This window comes from Sphaerodactylus townsendi, linkage group LG12 (genome assembly GCF_021028975.2).
Source record: "Sphaerodactylus townsendi isolate TG3544 linkage group LG12, MPM_Stown_v2.3, whole genome shotgun sequence".
NCBI classification, from domain to species: Eukaryota; Metazoa; Chordata; class Lepidosauria; order Squamata; family Sphaerodactylidae; genus Sphaerodactylus; species Sphaerodactylus townsendi.
In genome coordinates this window covers 39,317,889-39,343,680 of record NC_059436.1, presented here as the reverse complement: position 1 = coordinate 39,343,680, position 25,792 = coordinate 39,317,889, and the positions used below count along the sequence as shown (strand labels likewise).

At 41.1% G+C, this 25,792-nt stretch overlaps 2 protein-coding genes across 4 annotated transcripts in view; one reads left to right on the top strand and one right to left on the bottom strand.

Annotated features, from left to right (window-relative positions):
* The window catches only part of C5 (complement C5), a 66,791-nt gene extending 52,058 nt beyond the window's left edge, over positions 1–14,733 (bottom strand). The window contains 6 exon segments of the mRNA XM_048512140.1: positions 364–446; positions 3,193–3,284; positions 3,799–3,869; positions 6,463–6,631; positions 8,840–9,032; positions 14,669–14,733. Coding sequence (XP_048368097.1) covers positions 364–446; positions 3,193–3,284; positions 3,799–3,869; positions 6,463–6,631; positions 8,840–9,032; positions 14,669–14,733 — 673 coding nt within the window.
* A 5,780-nt stretch (positions 14,734–20,513) lies between these two features.
* CNTRL (centriolin) overlaps positions 20,514–25,792 on the top strand; it is a 59,948-nt gene continuing 54,669 nt past the window's right edge. For 2 of the 3 annotated variants that reach the window (XM_048513393.1, XM_048513391.1), the window contains exons 1-2: positions 20,514–20,936; positions 24,522–24,771. In XM_048513393.1, the coding sequence (XP_048369350.1) occupies positions 24,555–24,771 (217 nt within the window). In that variant the 5' untranslated portion in view covers positions 20,514–20,936; positions 24,522–24,554. The remainder of the gene's footprint in view (positions 20,937–24,521; positions 24,772–25,792) is intronic. The other variant, XM_048513392.1, reaches the window with a different exon arrangement.

Sequence of the window (25,792 nt, the reverse complement as noted above, 5' to 3'; positions counted from 1 at the left end):
TAGGGTGAACATATTTGCAGATATAGTGGGGGAAGACTTCTTGGAGAGGGGCTGGGACTCTGTGGCAGAACTCCGAAGATCCTGACATAAATAGTTGAGGGACTAATAGTTGGAACTGATATAAGCCAGTTTCATGTGTCCAACAGTGATTGTGAGGAGGAGAGGCAGAGGAAGAGGAAGAATGATGGAAGGATTAAACACTCAGCTACTTGCCATAGCTTCTTTGCCATAGGAGGATTAAGTTTTTCAAGAGCAACAGTTTTATTTGTTGCCGGTTCAGAAAATATCAGTTGTCTCATTAAATTGTTCAGATTAGTCTACTGACAATGTAAACATCATTATTTTGAATGGCATCCACATTACCATATTCTTTAACTTGAAATTTTGCCTCAGCAGTGGTCGTGAAGTCCTTTTGATACTGGGCTTTAATTTTCCAGATACCGCATCTGTACAAGAAAAATGATATTTAAATTTTTTTTAATGTAAAAGGAAGCCTTAAATCACAGAAGGCTTCATGGGATTTAAGCTCAAGACACCCTTCTGTCAGCATTCTAGCAAATACAACATGCTGTCTCATCATCAGCCTCTATAGCCATGTGTATGTGTCTTCCCTGCCACTATGCAGATAGTGAAATCTATAGAATGAGTTCACCCATGGCTAAAGTCCAGGTTTCTGCAAATGCTGAGGGAACTCTAGTTTGTGGGAGGGTGGGATGTGGAAAACAAAATGGACAGCTAAAACGCAGAATTTTGGTTGCTGGGAAAAGAAAGAAAGAAGAGTCTAAGGGAAGCAGAAATGGGGAGAGAATGGAGGAAAGCCTCCATGGGTGCTTCAAGTAGAAAAGCAGCTCTGAAGAGGAAATGGCAGGGGAAACAAGGAGGTAGGGTGAATGGCTGGAGGAAGGAGAAACTGTATGGTTGAGGAGCATGTAAGAAGAAATATCAAGTGGGAGAATGGGATGGGAGGAAGAGACAGAGAAGATGGATGGAAAGAGAGCAGATCTGGAGCAAGGGGAAGCTGGAATAAGATCTCCCTCCTTCATTAGTCTTTGCTATAAATATTTATAAACTCTCGGGCCTGTATGAGGGCTTCTGTAGGGTAGGAAAGGATCTACACCTTTCATTGAAAATGGCAGGGGTCAACATGCCCCCAGCATACTATCACTCCAGACTACAAAACCTACTGTGAGCCACAGGTGGGCCACATGCTACCTTCACCCTTCCAGAGAATATCTCTTACAAGACTCATATCAGAGTCTATTTTAATTTTGTGTTATGGTCCCCACCCTGTAGAATAGCTTGTCTGGGGAGGTCAGGAAAGTTCTCACACTTTTGTCATTCTGCAAACTATGTAAAAGCAAATGGTTCAGGAGGGCATTTTTACAAAAGGAACAAGGCTGTAGCACAATGAAATGGCACAGGAAATTGCCAATCTGTGCCATTTCATTATAAAGGAAGTAGTCTGTGTTTTATTGTATGCATTACACTGTTCTTACTACATTGTGCTCTAATTCTGCCGTTCTATTCACTGCACACTTTGACATATATGTCCGGGGTGCAAATTTTTTTTTTGCATTGTATTTAATTATTATTTTTTTGCATTGTATCTAATTTTCACGGGTCCTAGCCTTGTTGTACCGTTTATTAAGATTGCATTGTTTTGTACCATGAACCGTAATCCACCTTGAGTTTCCTTGAGAAAGGAGGGCTACAAACAAAGTAAATAAAATTAAATGAATGTTTATGTAACTATTCCTGTCTGTAAGCAGGATTTTCGGGACATAAAAGCCTGGGGTCTACAGTCAGTTGAGTCTGAAGCTTCTGGAGCAACAGTGCAGCACAAGCAGGGTGAAACCAGCTTTCAAATCTATAAAAGTTCCTTCAGCGGAAATGGTTTATGCTCCCGGCTCTCAATCTGCAAGCAACCCTCTAGTGCCCCCCACAGGATTAAATAGGAATATTGCACTTCTTGTTATGGGCCACCTTAGGTGTGCGTGGATTACAATGCCTCTAGAAACTGGCTGAGGATGGATGCCTGCAGACCTTTCATTTTGATAGGCCTTTTGCCTTGTGAGCTATGAGGAGTGTACTGGCATCTGAGCTGTTCTTGTCCTTTACTGTTTATTATAGTGATGTGAGGTTGGGCAGATATAGGCAAGATAATTGGGTTTCTTTTCCACTGGGCTCTCATTTCCAGTAGACCCCACTTTCTCCAAAGGACGACATGCAATAGGCTTTTTCAGCAGCTGAGGTGCTTTTGCAGGTGACATGGAATCCGAATGTCCTCAGCAAAGAAGGAAAGAGTAGCCTTTTGGCATAACTGGTGACGATAGCTCTAGTAAATCCTCAGTATCAAACAGATGGTGCTTTGCTTGGCCCTGAGAGATGTAGCAGACACCTTTGTTTGAATAATCTCAAAATAACTTATGCCTGTTTTGCTCAGAAGCCAGCTCAAAGAAGAACTGATCTTGCCTGAAATAGAACACTATTTCAATAGCCCAGAGGTGTCCAACTCTGTCCCCCCAGATATTCATGGACTACAATTCTCATCAGCCCCTGCCAATTGGCCATGCTGGCAGGAGCTGATGGGAATCATAATCCACGAACATCTGGGGCGCCAGAGTTGGACACCCCTGAAATAGCTATCAGTATAGATTTGCTAACTTCAGATTGGCAAGTGGGAGATTTTGAGCCCGGGGAAAGCAGGGTTTGTGGAGGGATATAATGCCACACAATCCATCCTCCGAAGCAGTCATTTTCTCCAGGGAAACTGATCTCTATACTCCAGAGATCAGTTGTAATTCTGGTTGATATTCAGGTCCCACTTGGAGCAACCATACATAGGTACCAACTGGGGGTAATGACAATCCTTCTGCATATTCCACAGAGATATCTAATGTTTTGCTCCTAAGATCAAAATGGTATCCTTAATTCCAAAAAGATTATCCAGTAGGTTTTTGCTATGTCCAATACCTTCCAATCTTTTGGGGCTCAAGAATATTGGCTGATCGTACCTGTACAAATAGACTGCATTAATGAGGCCGGTACTTAAATCCACACAGTTGGATATGGGATATACAAAAGATTTTAAACCTAATCAAACTAAACATAATGATATGCAAAAAAAAAACAAAACAAGAAAAAAACACCAAAGGCCTTAGCTAGCAATATTTAAAATAGTAATAGATCTACTTAGGGTATGGTGGAATTTTGAAGTCAGGGAATGATATAACTCCAGTAAAGTCATCTTCTTTTATAATGTCCACTTCTACTCCTTCTGGATCCTTTATTTTTTAAAAAAGAAGAAATAAAATCAAACTTATTACACCACAACATCCATTGGCCCTTTCCGCACACTCAGAGATCAATGGGTGACCATCACATTGGGAAAACCACCTTTGTGATCGTGGTGTTCCTCCTGCCAGGTAAGGTGGGGTTTTTCTAGGGGTTTCACTAATGGTGATACTACTGGATTACAAGTAAACAAAAAAATCATAACAAACAAGATTGTTTCATATTTCCACCTGTCCAAAGGGCTAACTTTCAGGATTACAACAATAGATTTCCAGGAAATTATGGCCACTTTTGAGTACTTCCACCTATTATTTCTATATTCTAAAAAAAAAAGAAGTTAGATGAGCATCATGAATCTCCACTGGTCTGTAAAGATGACCTGCCAGTTACAGGTTAGATCAGAATCATAAGGGGAAGGTGCAAGGCCTTAACTCTTCAACCACTAATCAAAACTACACCACACCTTGCTGGAAAAACAGTTTGATTCTCTTTGGTTGTACTCACCACAAAAGTTAATTGGGCTGACCTTCGCGCTGGCCTCAGTTCTTCATTTAAAGAGTAAAGCCTAACCTTCACTGGAAAAATAATTTAAAATACAAAAGTAAAGATCAGGTAGGTAACTGTAGTCCAAACACATTCCTACTGGACTTTATTATCTGGAGACAGGAAAAATACTTTTGGTTTATCAAACTGGTACAGTTGTGCAACACAGGGTTCACCCAGCACATTTCTAAACAACAGTAAAAGAGAATTGTGTTGCATTTAGGTAAATGGAATCATAAGCAAATCAGTTGACGGTTTTTGGCAACTTTCAAGTGTTACTCATCAAACTTCATTTTGCCACGATTGTAGAATAGAAATAACAACTGGTATTATGTAGTAAAACCCCAGTTTCAAATCTGTTGCTCAGCCATGAAGCTCACTGATGGATCTTCATCATTACCCTCTGTCAACCTAACCCATTTCAGTCGATTGTCGGGAAGATCTAATGGATGCTAGAGCGAGCACAACATTTGATTGTGCATGTTTGTTTTGTTATCAACTCACAACTGACTTATGGCAACCCCATAGGATTTTAAAAACAAGACGCATTCAGAGGTTGTTTGCTTTTGCCTGGTTTTGGATCATGCCCCTAGTATTCCATGGAGGTCTCCCATCCAAATATTTGCCAGGGTATAGGCTGAGAGCGTATGATTGGCACAAGGTCCCTCAGCACGTTTCCACGGCTAAGTGAGGATTCGAAGCGGAGTTTTCCAGATTCTGGTCTGATACCTTAACCACCGCACCATGCTACTCTCTCCACAAAATACAGATCATGCCAGGATTCGAGGGAGGGGGCAGGAAGCCCACTTAAAACACATCAAGGGAAGGAGCTGTTGAAGACCCACCCGCTTCTGACTCATTTTCTCCCCAACTGTATCTCTCCCAGTAGATGCTACTATTCTTCTGTTGGGAACCAGCCCAGGTAAGTGCTGCTCCTGCTATTTTTCACAACTTGGGGAAACAGATCAGGTGCAAGAGTGAAGGTGATAAACAGGATTGCTGTCTGTTGTGCGACTGCCTCTAATAAGCAGGTTTTACAGTGCTTCAAAAACCTGCAAAATCTTCAACTGGAGGCAAAAGCAGGACAGCCAAATATCACAGGAAATTCCCAATTACTCTTTTTACCACCTTCAGCTCCCTTAAAAAGTACTATAAAATAGCAACAACCCTCCCCCCCAGCATTAATAGGAAAAAATCAGCTTCTAGTCTGATTGGAGGCCAAGCTGAACAAATTATCACTCATAAAAATGCCTCTAAGTCAGTTCTCTGATGTTGACCTTCTAGAAAGTGCTGTTCAAAATGCATCTTTATCCAGTGTTGTAGGTATTTTCATTTCTGATTTTTTTGAGCTGCTTTGCAAGCTCTGGACCCAGCTAGCATCCCTCATTCCCGGCTTGAACCATGTTTTCAGCGAGTGAGGGTCCCACTTAATTCTTGTGTGGCGTTCCCCCTCTCCTGTCTTCGCTCTCTCCTGCCTTCTCTGCCTTTCCCCTTTCAGCTGCTTTCTCTGCCTCTGCTTCACTCTCCTCTTCCTTCTTCCCTGCCTCCCCCCTTTCAGCCACTTTCTCAGACTCCTCTGCTTCACTCTCTTCTGCCTTCTTCCCTGCCTCCCCCCTTTCAGCCACTTTCTCAGCCTCCTCTGCTTCGCTCTCCTCTGCCTTCTTCTCTGCCTCCCCTCTTTCAGCCACTTTCTCTGCCTCTGCCTTCTTATCAGCGGCGGCCAGTCCCTGGCTCTTGGTGGGTGACAGCCAGTCGACCTGGGTGAGTTGGACAAGCTGCGGGATGGAGAGGTCGGTGGCAAAGACATGGGGGCTGGTGAGATGGGGGGTCAGTGGCAGAGACCCCCAAATAGCGCCCAACCGTATCTATTTTTATTTTTGAAATTTACTAATAGCTGCTGCATTTCCCACCCTAGACTTAAACTCAAGTCAATAAGTTTTCCCAGTTTTTTGTGGTAAAATTAGGTGCCTTGACTTATATTTGGGTCGACTTATACACAAGTATATACGGCAATTGATCAATCATGTACATACGTACTAGAAGGTATTAATTACTGAATTACTAAATCTCTTGACAAAAATTGAAATATTGTAAAAGATACAAAGACCTATTTCACAAGGCTCAGGTAGTGTTTTGAGTGAGACAAAAATATACTGTAAAGTAATCTGTGAGCCACAAAATTATGAATAGCATTATGCTAATTATGACTGCAAGTAAAAAGCATTGGTTGGGTGATAAAAAACACTACACAGAGATTGGTTTGATTCAGATGCAACACCAAACTATGGTCTGCCACTTTGTAGACATGCCTTCTGTTGGCACGCTCTCTCATTTCATATATGGTTGAAGTCAATTAACACACTACACAATCATAGTTTGTTTGCCCAGCAAACTCCGCCAGGCCAGAGTTGTTAATTCCACTTTGGGACCAAGAAATACTGGCCTGTCTGGCCACATGGCTAAGCGACTTTTGAACTAAGTTTTTTCTGACTCACAACTCACTCTTATACTTTATTATACCAGTTCATAGAATCCCCCCAACCCGAAGCAAAGTATTTTTTTAAAATATTCAGGAAGGCAGAATTATGACTGCATATTTTGCAGAATTAAAAAAGGTGGGTTCACCTGACTGATCTGGAGTATAAACAGGTTTGTCAGTCTGAATGAAGAGAAATCCGTTTTCATATGAAACACTCATTTTCTTCTCCCTTGTAAAGTGCGGAGAAACAGCTTCCAGATACCCGGATGTAACTAAATTCCTTGAGTCTGTGCTTCCTAAATCCTTTGGCTGAATCTGGAAATGGAAGGAATTGGTTTTGTTTTTTAAAAAAAACCAGCAAACAGTAATCTCTCTGGATTAATACTGATAAATAACATGTAATATGTGACTTTTAAAAAAGGCATGCTCAGAATTAATTCTTAAAGCTTCAAATGTGCATATCAACAGTGAACACATGACCTGGTCCAAATAGGTTTTCATGGCCTTGTCCATATGCTACGATGGCTGATCACACATCCATCCTTCAGCACATTTTTAACTTGTCCCTTCTTCAAAAACCTCAGGGTGGCTTCAGGATTACATGGTTACCTCCCAGGGGCATACTGTCCAGGGAGACGTATGGGGTCAAATATCCCCGGGCTATGGCCATTTAGTCACGTGGATGGGGGGAAATCGCCCCCCACACTCCTCACTGCCAGAAAAAAATGTTTGGTCATGATGGGGGAGGGCGGCCGCCCATACTGGGGGGTGGGGGTGGGGTGGGGAGGAGGGGCAGAAAACTCAGATTTTGCACTGGGCTACATTTTCCCTAGATACGCCTCTGATATCTCCTATGCCAGGAATAGGGTCTCCAGTGGTGTGGGAACACTGATGTAGAAAGTACCCAGGCAATCTGGAAGCCTCACACATCTAGGATTTGCATATGATGCTGCTGCTGCAACATGGAACCTAAAGCAGGAGGAAAGTGATTTCTTGGCAGCAGCCATACCACATTGGTGATGCCTTCTCTAGCTGTGTAGTCTGTTCCCGAGCGTGTTTATGCCAGGAAGTAAATCTCAGTGTGTTTATTAGAAATTCCCAAGTATGTTGCTTCCTAATTCAAGATATTGGTGCGTACCTTTAAAGCCCTTGTCAGCCCAATGCTCACATACCTAAGTAGTGCCTCTCCCTACATGATGCCGTATAACAGTGATGGCGAACCTATGGCACGGGTGCCAGAGGTGGCACTCAGAGCTCTCTCTGCGGGCATGCACAAACAGAGTTCATCATGTGGGGGGGGAATCACCCCCCCCACACACACACATTTAGGCTGGCCTGGGCCGCTGGGCTCAATTATTTGCATTAAACCTAAGACCTAGTTTTGGAGAAGCAGTATGGGTAACCCTGTTAAGCGCTGTTAAACCCCGCTGATTTTCATGCAAAGAACTAAAGCACGATCATTTACCTAGGAGTAAGCTCAGTTGCTGGCAATGGGGCTTGCTTCTGAGTAAACCCTCCTAGGGTTGTGATTCACCCGTTGGAAGAGTTGCATGGTTGCTTCAAAGCAAGGCCAACAACTACCACCAAGCTTACTCCCGAGTAACGCACGCCTCAGAGCCAACCATTTTTTCTAAACAAAAACCTCAGTATTCAGGTTAAATTGCCGCGTTGGCACTTTGCGATAAATAAGTGGGTTTTGCTTTGCAGTTTGGGCACTCGGTCTCGAAAAGGTTCACCCACACTGCTGTATAACAACATGCTGCATAACAACAGAGGGCTTCATTTTGTATTTTTGCCCCTGTCAAAAAATAAAGTAGAGTTGTCTCTGTGCATTTGGAATAAATTTCTGGGAAAGGTTGGGGTGTTCCTACCTGCCTGGAATTCCAGCAAGATTGTGAAACAGTGCTGTTCCAGGGGGTTCTTTGGGGCAGCTTTAGGCTGGGTAAAGGGGGAATACCTAGTGGTGGGACAGCATATAGTGTTTCTAGGTTATTTCAAATGTTTGTTTTATAAATTTGTTTTTATACATTTTTATGCATCTTGGCCCCTGAAATGCTCAGAAGAAGAAGAAGAAGAAGAAGAAGAAGAAGAAGAAGAAGAAGAAGAAGAAGAAGAAGAGGAGGAGGAGGAGGAGGAGTTTGGATTTATATCCCCCCTTTCTCTCCTTGTAGGAGACTCAAAGGGGCTTACAATCTCCTTGTCCTTCCCCCCTCACAACAAACACCCTGTGAGGTAGGTGGGGCTGAGAGAGCTCAGAAGAACTGTGACTAGCCCAAGGTCACCCAGCTGGCATGTGTGGGAGTGGACAGGCTAATCTGAATTCCCCAGATAAGCCTCCACAGCTCAGGCGGCAGAGCGGGGAATCAAACCCGGTTCCTCCAGATTAGAATGCACCTGCTCTTAACCTCCTACACCACTGCTGCTCTTATAAATATTGTAAATAAATAGATGTATATAAGATTATGGACTTAGACTTAAAAAACGAAATCGAGCACACACGAATCAGACATTCTTTATACATACCGTTAAAGTAACAGACCCTTGGAATTTATTGGTGGGAGTCAGTTGGATCTGACCCGAGGCATAAGCTGTTTGTTTATCTGGAAAGCTTTTAATAGATATTGTCACTGAAAACTCTTGCTCATATCCAAATGCTTGAATCACCACCTTCTCAGATGCTCCTGCGCGGATCACTTTGGGTGCAGTAATGACATACCTATAAGACAAGAATCAAACTGAAGCTTTAGTGAAGGGCCTTTAGAGATCCTCTAGTTTGGAGGGCAGGGGGAGGGGGAGGGGTGGCCATGTAGCCAGTGGTGGGATTCAGCAAGTTCGCACCACTTCGGCAGAACCGGTTGTTAAAATGGTGCTTGTACACAACCAGTTGTTAAATTATTTGAATCCCACCACCGGAACCAGTTTTTAAATTATTTGAATCCCACCACTGCATGTGTAACCATCCGTATTCCAGCCAGATGATTTCAAAAACAATACTTTTGTCCTGCAGGAATTGCTGTTCCTCATCATGCAAATGAACAGCAACTGCTGAAAAACTGTACTTTAAATCTCAGGAAGCACGTATAGTACAAGTTCTGGGGCTTGCCTTGTTCAAGTGTCCTGGAAACCTACTGAATGGTGCCTGTGACATCAGTGATGAGGATTGTTGCAAGTCTTTCACGTTTTTATTTGTACCGTTCTGAATGAGCTGCTGATTTTACACTGCATTTTCCTGGTTCTTCCTTTTAAAGGCCATGTACTCACCCTTTCCAGAGCTCAAGCACAGCACTCATATTAAAACAGAAGGACTATTACAATACACAGCAAACCTAGCCTATTCCTCCTGCTACATGGGAATATGCATATCGCCAACATGGCTAATGGGATTAAAAAGCTAAGTGGCAACAATGTTATCTCAGTGGGACATAGGCTCGGAAACTAAAAAAATAAGGTCCCCAGACATGATAACCTCTCCCAATAGTTTCATGAGACGTGAGGAAACGGACATAATAGAACTTTGTGGAGCCCCGCGTGCCAAATATCATCAAGCCGAACAATAATCTCCTAGCTAAACTACTCATTGAGGAACACCCAGGGAAGTTGATGGACAATAGATTCAGGACAGACAAAAGAAAATAATTATTTTCTCAATTAATAATTACATTGTGGAATTCACTGCTAGTGACTACAAGCACGGTATTATGAGCCAGTTACTGGGAGATGAGGAATCTGACGAGGAGCCTGAGAGCACTGTGGACCAGGAACTGCAGGCAACAGAACCAGCTCCAAGTCCTGTCCCGCCAGCCAAGGCAGAGCCCATTCCAAGCCCTTCCCTGCCAGTGAGGCAGAGCCAGCGCCTTTGTGATACACCTCTGAAGATGCCAGCCACAGATGCAGGCGAAACGTTAGGAACAAGATCCACCAGACCATGGCCACACAGCCCAGAAAACCCATTGCAACCAGTTGAATCCGGCCGGGAAAGCCTTCGACAATACTTTTCAACCGGCTTTCATAGCTGTGCCTTTAATGCAGCCTTGATCAACTGAGCAATCAGCAGATTACAACATCTGACTTTGTGTTGCAATTCCTGCTCTTGCTTATTCCTGCAGAGAACAAGCGCCTGTTGAAGGCTGGCAATCCTATACGTGTACTTAACTCTGCATGGATTGCACTGGTGTAGAATCTGATTTTTAAAATAACATTTCTTTTTAATTATTACATAATTATACAAATCATTACATAATAGCGTTATACCCAGGAGAAGAAAAAGGAAGCTTACCTACCACAATTCATAAAAAGCAAAAGGATACATTGTATCTAAAAAATGAAGAAGTTCTGGATAGAAATACCCAAGTCAACAGATAATTAAATTTAAGTTTCCTCTCACTGCAAAAATGATGCTGTTGGGTATATTACTGGAAAAGCTTTCCAAGAAACTGAATGAACTGTGTTGGTATTTACTAACTGCTGCAAGAGTAACAATTGCAACTAGTTGGAAATTTGATAAAGGTCTTACAGTAGAATGTTGGGAAGATAAAACAGAGAATATGCTATTATGGCAAAATTAACCAATCTTGTAAATCGACGTTCAAAACATGAATTCGATGAGAAATGGGGTCAACTTTTTATATGAATCTGACTCAATCCTGTAAAAACAAGATGACTCAAGGATTGAAAATTGGTAATGACTAAGATATAATAATTGCACTAGTAAAAATGCTTTGGAGCTGATGGACAAATGGCAAGAAATTTAAGACCTTATAATGACCTCTCTAGTAACTTGAAATTGTCATATTGGGTTCCATTATGTAATGTGCATTTAATATAACTGTGGGTAGATATCTTCTATGTTTTAATCTTAACTATTTTCTAGTATTTCTTTGTTTCTGATCTGTTTAATATATTTTGGAAAATAATAATAAAAATTTTATTTTAAAAAGATACATTGTATCTATAACATTTCATTTCAGTACGTAATGCAAATTGACTCATCAGATTATTGTGCTAATTATTTGTATATCCTGAGTGATCCCAAACAATGCAGAGCATACTCACTAGCTCGTTTCAATGCTCTGCCTAACGCCATGACATTTGGCCTATATAATAATATCCCTTATGAGAATAGGCTATGCCAGTGTAAAATGGCTGTGGTTGAGACTGTCCAACATGTACTTTTAGAGTGCCCTATCTATGATTCTCCTCGCTCCATGTATATCCATCCCTCAAGAGGTTAAATATTGATATGTCATCTATTACCAATTTTCTGCTCAATGGTTCTTGTGACCTTATTTGTGAAAACGTTGCGAGCTTTCTGAAACATTACCTGGCCAAGCGTAATTATTTTTTTACAAAATCATCATGGTTAATTTATCTCTCTATGTGTTATATATATAGGGGTTTGTATGTGGATACTCAATGTATTTTTTTAACATATTTCAACAGGTTCAGTTAATGGATAAATGATCTTTTTTTCTTTTTTTAAATATTGTAATTCATAATGTCAATAAAGGCTTCTGTCTGTCAAAAACTGACTCATGTTCACAAAACATATCTATATGTTGTAAATTATTTCTTTGCATGCTTTGGTAATATGTTATGTTTGTAAATGAGATACATATTCCATATATGATTAACCAGTCATTATAGAAGTGGGTTCTGTTCCCTTTTTCCAATTCTTTACATGCATTACAGAAGTGTAAGTGTAAATAAATTATTTGCATGCTTTGCAGAAGTGTAAGCAGAAGTGAGACCAGCTTAATATCTGAAGAAGGCACTAAAACTGTTATAAAATAGAATTTAAAACTTATAGAAATATATACAAATAGGAGGAATAACAAAGCATAAACAAATAATTCAGTGTAGTCTGACTGGAGACCTCAACCATCAAACAAGTAAACCATTAAAGGAAGGATTGCTACTAATACTTTTAAATAATCTAACAGAATTGTCTTAGGATCTTGTGGTACATTATTGCAAAACATATAATTAACTAAGTCATATTTTTCCAGAATAAGTTAAGTTTTGGACATGCCCACACCAGTTGCATCAAATCTGCATGTCCCCAGCTGCATCTCCAACATACATCTAATAAATTTCTGCATATAACTACAAGTTTATGTGGTATAAGATACCATTGAAAAAGCATGTAACAAATTTTTTCTTTCAAATTCATCAAGGTGTTCCCAATGTTCATTTCTACTCCTTTAAACTTAAACCTTCCTCCTGTTTCTTCACACTTAACAGTGACTAAATATAAAAATGCATCCATTGGGTATTTGATGGCAAACATCTTGCATAACACAAGAAACTACTTGCTCTGAAGCAGACCTCCTGATGTTAACGTGAAGTCCAGAAGGAAGTACTCTGATGCTAACATCCTTCCCAAAAGCAAGTTTCTATCAAGATTCTCTATTGTGTTTTGTATTTGCTGCATATGAACATCCCATTCATCTGTTTTTAATCTTATGCTGGTGGCAACTATATATCTCACCCTATTTATTTATTAGTTGTTACCCAGCTTTTGGCAGTAAGGAAACTTTCAAGGTGGTTTAAAAATAGCACAAACAGTTGACATCATAATCAAAACATTTAAATAAACACAACAGATAACACCATGTTTATTACAAGGTCACAGCAGGATAAAAACACCATTTGACTGCAGCTGGATGGGTTATATTCTAAAACTGAAGACCTGTAGGGGTGTTCTTTGCTGATTTCCCTGGCAATTTTGCTGATGAACATCTCCCAAAAGATGTTCTTACTCTTGTATGTTATCCATTGAATAGATAAAAGCAACTTAGAAGTGGTTTTCAGTTGAAAAACCAGTAGAGGAGAAGCAATCTAGCAGCCCTTTTCCTCACCATGCACAAGTCTTCCATAAAACAGGAGATATAAACTTGTTCTGCATAACCTGACAATCTATACTACAGTGGCAAAATAAAACTAATACATGTATTTTTGTAAAACTGACAGTGGAGAACCAAATGTTCTACTGTTTCTACATGCCCAGATACACAGAACCAGTCCTGATATAACTTACAGTGTGGCCAAGTTCTGTGTGACAGCACTCAAAATATGTTTCAGGATGGTCTAAGCAACACAGTTGCCTTAGTGACGATAACCATAGCTTTAAACTTAACCATTTTAGTGTCTTTTTATACTTAATCTCTTTTCAATTTTAACCCCTTTTCATACTTATGCTTACGGTTTTAATATGTTGTATCCTTTATATTATTCCCTATACTTCATTTACCTTATGCTGGTTTATGACTGTATTAAAGATTTGAAACAATCTTCATGACCACATGAAGCTGTCTTATGCTGAATCTGACTTTTGGGTCCACCCAAATCACTATTGTCTATTCAGACTGGTAGCAACTCTCCAGAGTCTTAGTTAAATGTAATTCACATCATCTACTATCTGTTCTCTTTACCTGGAGACAGTGGCGATTGACCTGGAGATCTTCTTGCATTCCAAGCAGATGCTGTACCACTCAGCTACAGCCTGTCTATTTGATGACCTTCTTTGGGTTGGAAACTTCATACAGTATTGAGGATACTGTGATCCAAAAGGCCCTGGTTCTTGTCTCATTAGTTAGTGACACCCAAAGTGGGGTCTCTGTTAATAGCATACAGGATGGTTTGCATAGAAGGTGGTGTTCTCTTTCCTTCACCCAAGGAAATACCTTGGGAGGGGGGACAGGTGGGAAAATGCATCCCCATTTGACCCACTAATGCAGTGCCTGGGGTCCCTACCCCCTTGTGCACCTAGCGTCACCCCAGTCCTGAAGGCATGCCATATTTGTTTGCTCCTCTGATTTAAAGCCAAGGCTGTGCTTGTTGTGTTGATTAAATATGCATTTGAAAAGTATTGTGTTCCAATAACTTTATAACCATTCAAAAGATATGTTACTAGCTGAGTGATCTGCATGCTACAAACAGGCATTATCATTCAAGTACCCATACTGACAGAGATATGTCAAGAGACAACATCAATCAGCTCAAGAAACTCGGCCTGCTGGAGATTCCAGGCAGAAGCTCAACCCTAAAAAATGACCTTCAGTAGTTCAAAGAAATCTTAACATGGTATCCCCCACAGGCAGGATCAGGGTCAAAACAGAGACTGCCTTTGGAAAATAGGCACAGTGGAAGACTATAAAATCCCAATCCAGGAAATGTACTGTCAAAAAAATCAAGACCAGCATTTAGTTGCCCAAGGAACTAGCTGGAAACCAATAAAGTTCTTGAGGAATACCTCAGCTGTCTTGTTCAACTTAATGACTAGGGTGTCAAATTTCACACCCATCTTCTTGCGCTACTTTAGCAGTATGGCAAACATAACCATCCTTTACTTACGTTTGTTCCTGAGCCAAACTTCTTCCACAAAGGGTCAGAAAGAAGAAAATGCCTGGAAAAACCATGACTGGTTTGGAGTCGCGAGGACTGGGGGAACCAGCCTTTGAAATCCCACCAAGTCCGTTTGGGAAATTTGTGAGAGAATTTATCTAACAGTTAATCATTAATCAGGTATCTGAAAAGGATTTCCTTTCCTTACATAAAATTCCCTTTTCTCCTCCTGAACAACTTTCCAACAAGTATTCAAATACCTAACTCAGAGGTTTCATTTTTGTGAGTCTTTAATCTGTGTACACTGTCAAAGAGATTGCTCGGAAAGCCACTCCTTCTCAGTCTCACTGTACCAACTTTAGGGAAATAATGTAAAACCTTCTTCCTCTTTACAAAGAGCTTTAGAAATTTGTTGTGATACAATAATCTGACATTTTATCCTTCTACACTGTGATATTGTCATTTTACATACTGTATGCTTTTGGTAATTTGTGTGTGTTTTTAGACTTTGTATTACTGTGTGAGCAGCTCTGCGGAATGTCAAACAGGTTATCAACCAATCAAATCCTTTTATATTGATACTGGAGCCTTATTTCCATTTATTTCCTCATTTAAAATTTCATCCCATCTTTTCAAAATTCAGAACAGTATACCATTAGTCATACAAAATAAACTTATTACAATAAGTAAAAATTAATCCAAAGAGAAGCAAGTACTCAAACAAAAGCACCCAGATTAATATTACAAAGTCACAAATGGGGAGTCTGCCAGCAATTGATGGGGGTGGGGTGGGGGGAGATAAATAACGGGAAATCTGGCATACACAAAAATGTATGCCAGAACAACCCTGTTAATCTTAAGGTGTTACAAAACATATTTTTGTCTTTACAGTATAGGATCCATGTTGCTCCTAAACAAGTGAATAAGGATTTATTTTAAGTCATCCACTATCTGCTCATAGATTAGACTTGCTTTCAAGCCCTGCCAAGCTCTTCACCCTCATCCAGTAAAGTACGATATGTGCCCAAATAATGTGAGATTATCACAGTGCTCCTCCATATCTCCTGAATGTTTGAAAGTGTCTGTCCATGAAGATGGGACTCGTGTATCCTTGCCCAAGGCCAGTAGATGCAAGCATGCAACAGAAGTGGACACACAGAGGCCCCTCTGTAATACTTTAGTATAATTTGGTTAATTGTTGATATAGCCAGCTGGGGCTCTATAAATATCTGAGCTACTTTGTATCTCTCATGGGTAATACCCTAGCAATCGGGTCCACAGCAAAACAGAAGTTTTGCAAGCTTCTGCAAGTTTAAACAAATATCAAAGCCAACATTTACAAGAAAGGCAGCTTGCAAAAAATTATTTGCTCAATAGATCACACATACTGCCTAGAAGCCAGGCGCGAGGGAAACTTGCACCCAGCTTGTAGGCAGGGAAGAGGGGCTGCCCTTTGGTCACGTGACCAAAAGGCATGCGCCTGGGGACATGGGGCACCCCATGTCTTTAGGGCCATACGCCACTGTGCCCATTCACCTCATTTTAAAGCATAGAATGGAGCCACAACTCTGGGTTATTTCTCCTTACTAAAAAATGAACCCCAAACTATTCATTCAAGTCCCAGCAGGAAAAGAAAGATAGGTACATGTACTGTGTTTGTGGCCTATTTCCTACCATGGCCAAAAGCAGTTCATAGGGAGCATTTCAGTTGGAGAGATTGGGTGGTGGCAAAGAGAATAGCCTCCTTTTTCAGTACCACAGTCTCAGTCCACATCATTGTCCCTTGGCAGGTGCTTTGTAGGATCAAACATACATTAGTTCCTGTCATAAAAATCCAAGCTTGTGCATAGTTTGAGTCTAAACAAACTTGATGGAGCTCAGCCAGCCATCTTGGAATGGTAAACAGAATTCACAGCCATGGCTCAGATTAAGGCCTTGTGGGAAGGAGACTAAAACAAATCCAGACATTTGTGATGTACAAAGCAATCAGATGATTCAAAACACAAAACATAGATAAAACAGATCCATGAACTGAACCCCATACCCCTCATCGAAACATCTATAATGGTATAGTACAAAAGGCATACAAGCTGCAGAGTCTGAGGTTGTGGATTATGCTTGCAAGATGTAAAGGCTAGTTTCAAACCAACCTTTCAATTGTTGCAGCAACTAAATCAGTGCACATATGTCTACATGCTGCAATAAAAAATTAGAAATTCCACTTAGATCAGTTCTTGAAGTCAGCACTTCTTCTTGCTGATTGAAAATCATGGTTGGAAACCAATCCACCCCTTCCTCCTTTTTTGGTTCAGTGCCTATTTGATATTTGTTCTTCAGTTCAGGACTCACATTTCCCGAAAGCTGGATTCTGACCTTTTTATTTACAGAAAGCTGGGCTTTCAAAAACTAATTCTTTGCCAGATCCAGTGAGTAGTGGTGATGGAAACAGCTAAGGCAATTTATATGTGCACTTTTTACCACCCCTACCCCCCAAGCTGTTTGCTTTGCAGCAGGTTTTTCTCATGGTTTTTTGTTTACACAGGGATTCTCCTGCTGCAAAGTGTCCACCATTTTGCCCACCTGCCACGTTCTTTCTGTGCAAACTCCATCTGGGGAGATAGCCTGGCACTTTTTTTTGGTGCCATCTTTGGTCTAGTGTTAATTCACTAGACTATGTAAGTTTTTATGTCAATGTCAAGGGTCTATTGCTGATCCACCAATAGATGCTCAGCATGACAATATGTTGGGATTTGCAAGTGTCACAATTCAGATAGGAAAGGGTTAACTATGTGCATGCTAATTAGATACTGAGGTCAGAGTTTTATGGCCAGTTCATTGATTAAGCTATTGGTCAGCCAACCCACCCACCCCCACTGACTATGTGAGACAAGTCACATAGTCAGAAGTTATAAAGCAAGTTATGTTTCTTTGTCTCACACACACAGACCTCAGATTACACACGAGGTACACAATGCCACATTGTTGAGATCACCACAAGAGGTGAATCTCTGCCTTGCTAGTTAAGCACCATGTGGGACCACATGGTGCTAAGCAATGTAACTAAGTTTGTACTAGGATAGAAAGCTATTCTTTATTTTTCTTCCATGTAAACCCTTCCTATTAGTAAGTAAGCTCATTTATATAAAAACCAGCAACTGTCTCATGGTCTCTTATTCTGCTCTCTGCTAAATATTAAGTAAATAATCCAACACAATAAAACACACACACACACTCAAGCCCTTTCGATCCTTCTGAAATGGTGACAGGAAGAGAGGGAGAAATTGCTGTGGTGTGGGCGAGGGAAGGTGGGGAGGGGTGAGAAAACCCAAAGAAAGTGGAATGCCTGCTGATTCCTTTAGCTTTCTCTGAGAAGGGAGAAGAAAAGTCGCACTTTGAGAGCTTTTGGAAACTGTGGGGATTCTCTGATCTGAGAGTTGTGAAGAGGAGAAATCTGTGCAAAACCAAGAATCCAATCCAAAGGGAATGTGTGCTCAACGCAAAGATCACAAGTGCATAAATGGCCTTACAGCAGCACCCCCCCATTGCACTCACAATACCAATAAGTTGTCTTAACTCTCAACAAAAGCTGTGAATTATGTAATTAAACCATCAAGCTGATTTGAGTCAAATACCTGATTCCTTTCTTACAATAATTTTATGGGGCTGCTGAAACCCACTGAGACCTGAAATCAGATCTTGTTCCTAGATGTGTTTTTGGGGGGGATGATGGCCCATTTGGATTTTCTAGCAGCATTTCTTTATGACTGGCGCACGGAGCTACATTTTTTATTTAAATACCTTGGGCTTTGTTCAGTTTAATTAACTATATTCAGCTTCATGCATATCTTGCGCTTCCGTAATGATTCACATTTTGCTAGAAGGGGCCGAGTCTGAGAAAATACTTTGCTTATGGCTATCTCTCAGTTCACAGCAGCCGCTTTTAATGTTTCATTACTTTTGTGTAATTAATATTGATCATTTTTACACTGTACTTATGTTTGTGAGTCATTTATGGAAAAGCAGGAGAGTAAGATATACACTTCTAACTCCCAGAAGATGCTGCATCCAACACTGTAAGAGAATCAAGCAGGCAAAAATAGGCCAGTTTTTCCTGAATTCTCATTAATACCAAGCCAGTTCTCAGAAACTTTCTCATTATTGGGTTGATATCTCTATTACCCTAATAATATGAACAAACCTGAAGCAGGGGCCACAGCTCAATGGCAGAACACCTGTTTGGCATGCAGACAGTGCCAGGTACAATCCCTGATATCTCCAGCTGAAAGGACCAGGTGGAGGTGATGTGAAAGACCCCCATGGAGACCCTGGAGAACCACTACCCATCTGAGCAGACAATACTGACCTTGTTGGACCACTCTCATTCAGTATATAGTTATCCCCCCACACCCCTGCACATCACTAGGGTTAGGGGCATGGTGCCCCCCACGATCCGGAAATCCACATAAAATGTTTTGGCCCTCCCTTTGAACCAGAGAAGAGTCTGAAATTCTTCTTTTTCTTTTCTTTTAACTTTTTAAAATAAGTGTATATTTATGGTATTAAAAGATAAAACATATTGATATGATGCAATCAAATCAAGGAACCTGTATTGGCATAGGGTTCATTCAGCTGAACAAGGAAAGAAAAAACTGGCATAAGAATATAAAATTGATTTTTATACATTAAAAAGAAGAGAGAAAAAGGGGAAGGAAGGTATTGTTCAAATTTTGCTCCTGGAGCTCTGGCTTATGTACACGTCAAGAAATTTGGCAACTGCATCATTAACATCACTGCTGGGATTGTCTAATAAAAAGATCATCTTTTGTAAATTAGACGTGTACTCTTTTTTGATCATCAGAGTTGATAAATATTTGGTTCTGGGTATGGCATAAAGGGGGCAATAAAGTAGGATATCATCTACAGGATATTATGCAATACCATACATGTGTATTGTATGCATTTCTGAGTTTCCAAACCTTTTCTGTGTTATCTGCTGGTCTTCACCTGTCGTCTGAGGCTTCTGCAAAGCTCCCCCAAAATTCCCATTTAATTTCTTATTCTGACCTGCGATACATCAAAACTGCGACAGGTAAAGTCATGATGTGGGATATCTGTAATGTGTTCATGTATATGTGCTCTGCAGACATATATCGTATTATACTGCACATTGTTCTCTGATGTCATTCATTTTTATCCCATGATTAATACTGTGTATTGAGCTGTTTATTGCACTGTTTTCAATCGGATAATCCATCCTGAGTCTTAACAAGAAAGGCAGACTAAAAATAAGCAATAGACTCCTACTGATTGATGTGTAATATAGACTTTCCAAGAACCAGGTCAACTGTAGTGATAAACAGTCAACTGTCATTATTTTATAGGAACTTCATAGCTACTATAAGGCAGTTTCATGTGCTCAGAGCACCTATTTCAAAAACGGATAAACAGATCCAGCACGCATTCAGAAGATCCCAAAGTCCTTCCATTGGCATATTTGCACAAACAACATGGGCAAATAACCTTCTTTATCTCAAACAGCAATTTTAAGCCAAAGGGAATAGAGTGACTCTGTACAGAGCAGTTTCAGACGTTGCAAGCCCTATAAGTTCAGGGGTCGGGCAGTCTTACGGATCTTTCCCAGTAATACCAACCCAAACCGCGCTCGACCGGGCGGGAAGCGGTAGCAAGCCCATACGGCGCCACTGCGCACGCCCCAACTCCTTCCGCCTTGTCGCCTTGTCTATGGCAAAGATGTCGTTGATGGCAATGGGGCGTGGTCTTACTACAGACCTCGCCTCCTTCTGTTGCTGATGCGGCTAGCGGAGCAAGATGGCGTCGCCGGGGAAAGGGGGCGTGGTCTTCCTGTCAATCGCTCTCCTTTCTTTTGCTGTCGCCGCGAGCGGAGCAAGATGGCGCTGCCGGGCGCTTAAAGGAGCCTTCTTCTGCTTCTACTGAAACAAATGGCTAGAGGTGGCTCCCACCCTCCCTTATGCTGTCCAAGGTGAGTTATTGGAAGGAAGGAAGTATGTGGGGTTGAGCTATCTTGCAGTAAGGAGGAGAAGGGGTTCGGGGGAAAAGTGGAAGGGAGCATAAATCAACTGACGCCGCTCGCGCTCCAGGCTGCGACCGGCGGCCAACTGGTTCGCGCCCCGAGGGGTTGCCAGGGCAACGGATGTAATCAAAGTGGAGGTTTGAGGCCGAGGGGGAAGCGTCCGCCGACCGGCCTGGGACTTCTTCTCTTCCCCTCCCTCCCAAGTCCGGTACTGTCGTGGTTCAGGTGAGTGAGGAAAAAGGCTGCCTCCGTTCACCGCCTCCATCAGTGGGGATTGGCCTGGACGGTTCGATGGAACCTCCATGTGTAGGGGCAGGCAGTCTGAATGACAGGCGCTGCTGGGGAGTACAAGCAGTGGCAGAAACCTGGGCTGGCGGACTTCTTAGAAGCACCTGGATGGCCCCAGTGGAAAACAAGATGCTCTTCGAGTTGGGCCTTTTTTGGCTGAGCAGGACCGACTGCCCTTGTTTGGGTTTGACTTGACTATTAGCTTGGAAGATCCTGGACTATTAGCTTGGAAGCTCACAAGGCAACCTTGCAGCCAGTGCAAATCTCTCAGCCTGTCTCTCCTCCACACCAGGGTCATCATGAGAGTGGGGGAGAAGCATCTTTGCCACTTTGAGCTCCCCAGAGGAAGTTCTGACTTAAATCCAACACTGAAACGCAGATCCACTGCTTGACAGGCGTTTTGTCGACAGGAAGGAGGTTGATGCCCCCCATTAGGCTCAAAACAGGGAGGAAGAATTAATCTTGCATTTGCACACACAGACCAGTAACCCCACAGATTCTATAATGTGATATGCATGTGTGTTTGTATATAAATATGCTTGAATGACTATGCAGGAAAAGGAGGAATGATGCAGAAATAGAGGGAGGGAAGGTGATTTCATCATCCAGTCTTTGCATTCCATGATAAATAACCTAGAGGAACTACAGGCAGTTCGTTCTGTCTTCACATGCACCAAAAATCAGAGGGAGGGCAAAAAGCAACCATGCACTCTTTCATAGTAGGTGGTGTCCAGCTGGCATCTGTACTTACTCCATCTTCCAACTGCCTTTAATGGGGCCAACAGAAAGAGGGGGGGAAGGAGCCACTTCTCCATCATCGTGTCCTGGGTCCAGCTCAGTTGACCATTCTTCCCCCATAGAACCTTTGTTTGCATTACTTTTTTCTGTTGGTGTTAATTCTTGTAACTTGCTTTTGGTTCCTATTTTGGATGAAAAGCAGTGTAAGAATATAATAAAACTGGTGAGATACAGATTCACTTACAGGAATGCATTATGTGCATGGAGGCTAACTACCTTTTTAGTACTTTGGTTTTGTTGTCTCCAGCCTATATGAGATTTATATATATATATTGTCGTTATATACTTGAAAGAGAGAGGATGCAAGTCTGGCTATAATCCTGATTTGGACTGATGTCCCAGGTTTAATTATATATGTTGGATTATTGAACGTCTCTCAATTGTTGAAACTGTTCCCTGGTTGAACCTCATCATTTTTTTTCATCATTTTTGTTCATTTTGCTTGCAATGGTAGACTGCTTCTGGTTTTGTTTTTCTCTATTAGTTCTTTAGAGTTAAATTTGTCTGAAGTTTCAAATGTTGGTAATTAAGCAAATGTTATTAGAGATATTTTTGCTTTTTTTTGGTATCAAAGTAGAACTAACTGTGAAGTTTCTAATTACAGTTGATCTGGTTTTAGGAACTCTGCAGTACACATAATTCAGTTGAAGTCTGTTTGTTTGCTTGCTTGTTTAATTTTATACTCTGCCTTTTTTTTATTGAGCCTCAAGGTGGATTATCCAATGACAAACAGTGGAATAAACAGTACAGCACATAGAACTAACCATGGAATAAACATGGATTACAAAATTTAGAAAACAGTCTACAATTTAGTATATGTCTGTACAATACATATACATGAACACTCGATACTGAATCAGATCATTGGTCCATCAGTATCAGAATTGCCTACTCAGACTGGTAGCACGCATCCAGGATCTCAAGCAGAGGTCTTTTACAATCAACTGCTATTTTGTCCTTCTAACTGGAGATGCGGGGGATTGAACCAGGAACCTTCTACATGCCAAGCAAAGGCTCTGCCACGAGCCATAGCTCCTCTTTCGGCAAGTAATGCAATAAAGCTGCATCGCAAAACTAGAAAACACTTTAATAAAAACACTACAATAGCTATCATGACCAAAGAAATAACACTGCCCAAAATGTCATAGGCCGATGATACTGCAGCAAGAGTACAGTTCCTGTGAGGCAGAGATTTCTGTACTGACACCATCCAAGTTTCTGTGCCGAAGGTCCCAGAAGCCCCACAGTTAGTGAGAGCAGCGAAACCCCTATGTTTCCCTCTCGATTCGGAATTTCTGCTCCTTCTGGTTGCTCCCTGTCAAAAACCCAAATCACAGGTTACCTTTTTTGTTTTTTTTTCAAACCCTTTAAATGTGATATTGATTTTTTTAAATATCAGTATTGTGCAGGATTATTTAATTGCTTTTGTATTTTTAGGGAAATGCCAGCCATCAACCCCTGCGAAGAATGCCCCGCTCCTTATTTTGTTACCAGTTTATATGTCATAATAGAGCTGTGCTTTGATGGTTCTGACAGTAAACACATTAGCAGCTTTAAATACGATTTGTTTTCAAATTACAAACTGCTAAAGTTAATCCCCGGTACCTAGAATAAAAGAAATTAAGATGACAGCTTTAAATGGATCAGTTAAAGGGATTAAGGAAGCTACTGCAGAGTTCCGCAGAATTGTCAGGGTATCATAATGAATTAGTGGGATGTATTATATAATGATACTTTTGCTTTACAATTTCGTATCACTATTCAACAAGGGAAGACAGTTTTCAAGGATCTCTCAGGAAAAAGTCACTACTTTCTTTTGACTTGAGTCTTAGCAGCATGACTAGTTGCTTTGTGTGCGTCAAGAGCGGAGCCTGCAGCAAAGACCATGTGAACCATCAAGGCACAGGCCATATAAAGTGAACCAAAACAGGCTTCTTCTTTTTGTAACTTGCCATCTGAGATGGCTGATCATGAGCTCTGCACGCGCACGCACATGTTTCAGCAAGAAGCTTGAAACTTCTTTTGGTTATTTTCAGGAAGGAAGTTCTTTGCATTTTGCATTTAATATATACATGCTGCACGTAACAACCCCAGAACTATCTGATCCCAGATGTTTTGAGTAAGCATCTTTTAGTCTGCAAATTCCCTATATAATGTGGTTTGGTATTTGGCTTTTGTGCTATCTTTATTTTTTGCTAACTCCCATTTTACTGAAGCAAAAAAAGAGAGATAGCTTCCATTTTACTGAAATAAGAAGCAGGGAAACTAGCCTTGACAGTAGCCACTTTTGTGTTTGTAACAACCCAGTTAATTGGAACTGTGGACAATTTGATTTGCTTTTCGTAATGGCTAGAGCCATCAAAATCCTCCAAAGCAACTTGCTTACTGATCCGCTCAGTTTGTCTTTGGAAATGAAGTGCTACTGTTAACTCAAGTATTTCTACATTTGGGGAAACCACAGCTTCCTGAAAGCAAACTAAGGAGACCTGCAGTGAATAAGCAAAGATGGAAGGCGTGTGAAGCCTGAGTTCTTTGCACAGTCTGGACAGATTGCATGAAGTTTCCTCGTTCGTTTTTTAAAGCTTTGAAGCGAAAGACCTAATGCTCTGTTGGAGTGCTTGTTTAAACAAACTTGTTAAAATCAATAAATGAATTTATTATTTTTACATTTGAACATCTACTAATATTGATACTTTTGAAAATCTTGTGTCTCCATGCTTGCAGTTTTTCATCTAGTAATATGAAGCATTCTGAGCAATGAGGAAAGGCCGACCATCAAGAGCATCATTTCGAAACAAGCAGACAATGTCTCCATCTCGCACTCAGAGTCCAATGAGTCTGAGCAGCAGGTCACCCTCTCCAGCTACCAGAGAAGGATCTCTTGCTACTTATCTAGTTACAGAACAAAGGTATCCAGGAGATGTAGATGAAGAAAATGATTTAGCAATTCCCTTGGAATATCAGGATGGACAAGGTATTGCAATTAATTACATTTGATCACATCAAGATTTTGAAATAGCTGCACGTTGCTTATTTTTAGAAGTTCTTGACATTTTTGTTTTGTAGAATGGGCAGCCCATCCCTCAGCCTGTTTCTGAGTAATAGTGAGCAGAATTTGATCTGCATATCCCAGGAGACTTCACTAAACTTAATGGCTGTCCATACTCACATTGAGATATAATCTGTATTTTTAATCTTTTCAGTAAGCTTTAATATCTTTTCAATAATAATCTTTAAAATAATCATGTGAAATATCATGCCTGCATGATTTAGACAATGCTAATTCTAGTCAAATTTAGATCCTCTTTCTTGTGTTTTTATGTATATAATACATCTCCCATTATGACACCCACCTTTTTCTGTTGATGGAAGTCCAGCTGGCTGCCACCCTTGATGTTTTGGCACAGTGTCTGGAGGCTGTGGTGGGAAGGTTACGAAAGAATAGGCTGAAACTTAATCCATTGAAGCCAGAGGACGTGTAGCTAGGAATTTCAACTGCCAAAAATAGATGGAGTGGTTTTAACATCTGCCTCCTTCATGAAAAGCTTGAGCATGACTTTGGAGTCCTCTCTGTTTGTTGAGGCCCAGGTTGCATACACAGCCAGAGTGGCCTTTCCTCCAGAGTGGCTTTTCCTCCAGGCTAGACAGTCCCACTTGGATCTTGCTTCAGTGATCCATGCAATGGTCACCTCTAAACTGGATTACTCGCTCTTTCCTGGTCTATTCTTGAAACTGCTCTGAAAGCTACAACTGGTCCAGGACATGGCAGTGAGAGGTTTCACCAAGACTCCGGTGATAGCACACATTACACTTGTGCTCTGTCACCTGCACTGGTTACCAGTTGAATTCTAGATCAGGTTCAAGGTTTTAGTGTTAACTTTGAAGGCCTTGAACGGTCTGGGACCTTTATATCTTTGAGACCGCATCTCCCTATACTGCCAATTGAGGATACTTTGCTCCACCTGAGCAACAGACTCTTATCTGGTGAACCAGAT